Here is a 4,073-nt window from a genome sequence, read left to right as displayed (position 1 = left end):
ACGCAATGCATAAACTACTAGGTTTTTGTGTTTTTTTACATGGCATCTATATATGACTAACTAAAAGGTGTGCAAAGATCTCCAAGTGAAATGCTCACCACATTTCCAATGCGAAGTCTCTGAAGGTTACATTATCTTACATAACACCCTCTCATGTAACTTTGGAAACCTTATCTTCTTCACCACAACCAGTTTTCCTTTAGCGAAAGAAGTTTCCCTCTTCTAAAATGCCATTAGGGGGCTTCTCATCACAGGTTTTTAGCACAATCCAAAGTATCTCTGTGGATGCGGGTGGCGCTGTGGGTAAAACCTCAGCACCTAGGACTTGCCGATCGCATGGTCGACGGTTCGAATCCCCGCGGCGGGGTGCACTCCTGTCATTCGGTCCCAGCGCCTGCCAACCTAGCAGTTCGAAAGCACCCTGGGTGCAAGTAGATAAATAGGGACCGCTTACCAGCGGGAAGGTAAATGGCATTCCATGTGCTGCGCTGGCTCGCCAGATGCAGCTTGTCACGCTGGCCACGTGACCCGGACGTGTCTGCGGACAGCGCTGGCTCCCGGCCTATAGAGTGAGATGAGCGCACAACCCTAGAGTCTGGCGAGACTGGCCCGTACGGGCAGGGGTACCTTTACCTTTACTAAAGTATCTCTAGTCCTATTAAAGTCCTATTAAATTCAAGGGGGGTTACACACAGGTGATTGGGTATAGCAGTGGTTTCTAATTGATGGTCCACAGACTCCAGGGGGTCCTCGTAACCCACCCAGGGGGTCTGTGGCACCATCCCCATAACAAAAACTACCACAGAGAGGTAAAAAAATTTAAAAAGTAGAGGGTCCATGGCTTCACTTTTGAAAAACAGGTTTTAAATTAATTAGCTAATTGGGAACCACTGGGGTATAAGATTGCAGCACCATTATACCCAGCATCATCAGATGTGTAAATGAAATTATATAGTGTATGTTGGTTGAGATATATATATATATATATATATATACCCACACCCCCAAGTGATGTGAGATATATATATATATGTATGTGTGTGTGTGTGTGTGTGTACACACACACCCACACCCACACACCCACACCCGTAATAGCTATTTCACCTAGCTGATCTGCAATCAATTTAGGATTTGCTTTATACCAAGTCAGACCACTGGAACAACTAGCTCAGTACTGTTGACACAGAACAGCAGCAGTACTCCAGTTTCAGACAGGAGTCTTTGCCCAAGCCCTGCCTAGATATGCTGGCAACTGAACTTGGAACCACTGAGCTACAGTCTTTCCTCATTAGCTGCTGCACTTCACACATAGCTCAATTACCTTTTCATGGGCTTTGCTTTAACTTTAGCCAGTTGGCCGTATCTAGCTTGTACTGACTCTGGTACTTTAAAGTGTATGGTTCTGTTTGTTTGTTTGTTTGTTTGTTTTAATGTTGTGAAGTGCTTCAAGAGCTCACCTCTGTTTGATAAGTGGTATGTTACCTGTAAGAAATAAATTTTTAATTTGGTCTATCACCCAGTCCTTTTATGTAGTCAATGAGCAAACTATAACCTCCAGAAGATCATGCCACAGTAAAACAGCTCAGCTCGGTGGGTTGGTTAGGGAAATGTGACCAAACTTTACCACCAAGCAGGAGGGTTAAGTTTTCACAACTAAAGGGACTTAGAAATAAAGCATGCCTTCATTCTCTGAGCCAACACAATTTAACTAGAATAACTTGTTAAAATAAAGTTTATTTAGTCACATGCAGACACTTGTTATCAAGATTCAGTCATCATAGTTCAAGTGTCAGACAATGAAACAAATCTTCCAAACATGGCACAAGAAGTTGACCCTATCAAAGCAGACCACAAAATTTCAGCGTTTATATTGATGATGTTCTTCCATACATCTTGAGCTTCTTCAGATATCAGTCTTATTGAGTGAAATAACAGAAGCATTATTCTCGTATGTGTGTGTTTTCTCAAAGTCTATTAAATGTCAGATTTGATACAAAGGCTTCCTCTTGCTTCCATTTGCTCCAGGCTGTTGATAGGAAGAGAAACAAAATAATAATAATATAAATGATGCTATCTATTCAGGTTTCTTCAAAATCAAAAGTGGATAGGTAAAGGTAAAAGGACCCCTGACCATTAGGTCCAGCCGTGACCGACTCTGGAGTTGCGGTGCTCATCTCGCTTTATTGGCCGAGGGAGCCAATGTACAGCTTCCGGGTCATGTGGCCAGCATGACTAAGCAGCTTCTGGTGAACCAGAGCAGCGCACGGAAACGCTGTTTACCTTCCCGCCGGAGCGGTACCTATTTATCTACTTGCACTTTGACATGCTTTCGAACTGCTAGGTTGGCAGGAGCAGGGACCGAGCAACAGGAGCTCACCCCGTTGCGGGGATTCGAACCGCCGACCTTCTGATAGGGAAGTCCTAGGCTCTGTGGTTTAACCCACAGCGCCACCTGCGTCTATCTATTCAGGTTTCTTCAAAATCAAAAGTGGATACATTTAAGCAAATAAAAGCTGGGTAGCCAACTGCTAGTTTGGCGTTCAAAAGCCAGCAGTCCTCTTTTTAGAAAGCCATGAAAGGGGGCATGACCCTTCCCGGCCACCATCCCACTCCCTCTCCCTCAAAAAGCCACCGAAAGGGCATGACCCTTCCCGGCCACCATCCCGCGACGTCCTCACCTGCCTTACGCCAGGTCCAGCTTCTTCTGCGTGGCCGCCAGCTGGTCCTGCAGCCGCTTCTTCCGCCAGTCGAGGTAGCGCCTGCGCGCCCTGTTCGCCTGCCAGCCCACCAGCACCCCCGAAGCGAAGGCCAGCAGCACCGCCAGCTTCACGGAGCGCTCCGAGAGCGGCTCCGAGCTCAGCGCCATATTTCCCACCGTTCTACGGTGCCCACGGAGGGCCAAACTTCTTCCCCTGTCGCCTGGCCAAAGGGAAAGGGGAGAAAAGCGGCTTTTTTTCGGAGCAGCGGCCACTAGCGGTCAAGCGTAGGCAGGCACACTGGGGCTGCGATGCTGTGCGGTGAGCGCTTTTCCTCGACAGCGGATCAGGCTGAAATTCAGTAGGCTTCCTTCGGAGTTAAGCGGAGGCTCGCGCCATCGAAAGAGCTTTTCGATTTTCTGCCCTAAGGTGCCATTACGCTGAAGAAGAAAGTACTAGATAGAAGTAGTCATGATTGTTTCTTTTTGTATATTTTTGTTTGTTTTCAGTAATAATACATAGGTACAGATTAATTAAAATGTGTTCAGCAGTACAGATATTTGCCGTTTTTCAGTCATTACTTGCTATAGCAAAGGTTGATGAATGCAATACATCATGTAACCATAAAACATAGCTGTATACTGCCACAACCCCCCAAACATAAAAGACGTAGTAGTAGTAATGTTTTTTTATTTTAAATATATTTGCTTTTTTACTTGCCTTTAACCTTTTATGATTTTATTGCTTAGTTTTATGTTTTTTATATTATAAAGTGCTGTAATATATCTAGTTAAGGCCATGCCGATCTTCCCCTTGAACGCTGTTTTCTCATTCTTTTATAAATACAGTTTTATTGATTTCCAGTATATAACAACAATTACAAAAAAGGGGTGGGTGCAAAAGCAAAATCCCAATTTACACTCCTCCAGGACAGATCAGTCTACTCGAGTTTGCCAAAGTCCGATCTGTGATTTCAGTGGTTGCCATTCTTCAGGGTTATCAGCAAAGTATTTTACAGATGCCATATTTCAACAAATTTGTCTACATCATTTGTATTATTCAACAAATTTGTCTACATCATTTGTATTATTCAATGCATGTAATCTCTTTGTTAATTATTCAGTAATAACACGGCAAAGAAGCAATTCTCAGGATACACACACACACACATACATATACATACACAAACACACACACACACACTGCACAAACACAGAAATAAGTACCTAACAGGGACATTCACGCAAGCACATTTTCGCTTCCAAAAAGGGCAAATAAGACACCGTCTTCTTAAAGCAACAGGTGCCTGTTTGTTTTTCCAAATGGTGTTTTCCCTACTCTATGGTATTCACATGGAGACAAGTATTATACAGTTTC

The 4,073-nt window shown here is 44.0% G+C and overlaps 1 protein-coding gene across 1 annotated transcript; it reads right to left on the bottom strand.

Moving 5' to 3' along the window:
* Nucleotides 1-1,714: 1,714 nt before the first annotated feature.
* On the bottom strand, nt 1,715-2,909 carry MTLN (mitoregulin). The gene is made up of 2 exons (XM_083605697.1): nt 2,679-2,909; nt 1,715-2,026 (listed from the first exon to the last, which is right to left on the bottom strand). Exon 1 carries the CDS (start codon nt 2,864-2,866, stop codon nt 2,684-2,686), a length of 183 nt encoding a protein of 60 aa, XP_083461823.1. The 5' UTR covers nt 2,867-2,909; the 3' UTR covers nt 1,715-2,026; nt 2,679-2,683.
* Nucleotides 2,910-4,073: the final 1,164 nt, after the last annotated feature.

Source organism: Podarcis filfolensis (assembly GCF_964270895.1).
Source record: "Podarcis filfolensis genome assembly, chromosome: 3".
NCBI lineage: Eukaryota > Metazoa > Chordata > Lepidosauria > Squamata > Lacertidae > Podarcis > Podarcis filfolensis.
This window is presented reverse-complemented; position numbering and strand designations above follow the sequence as displayed.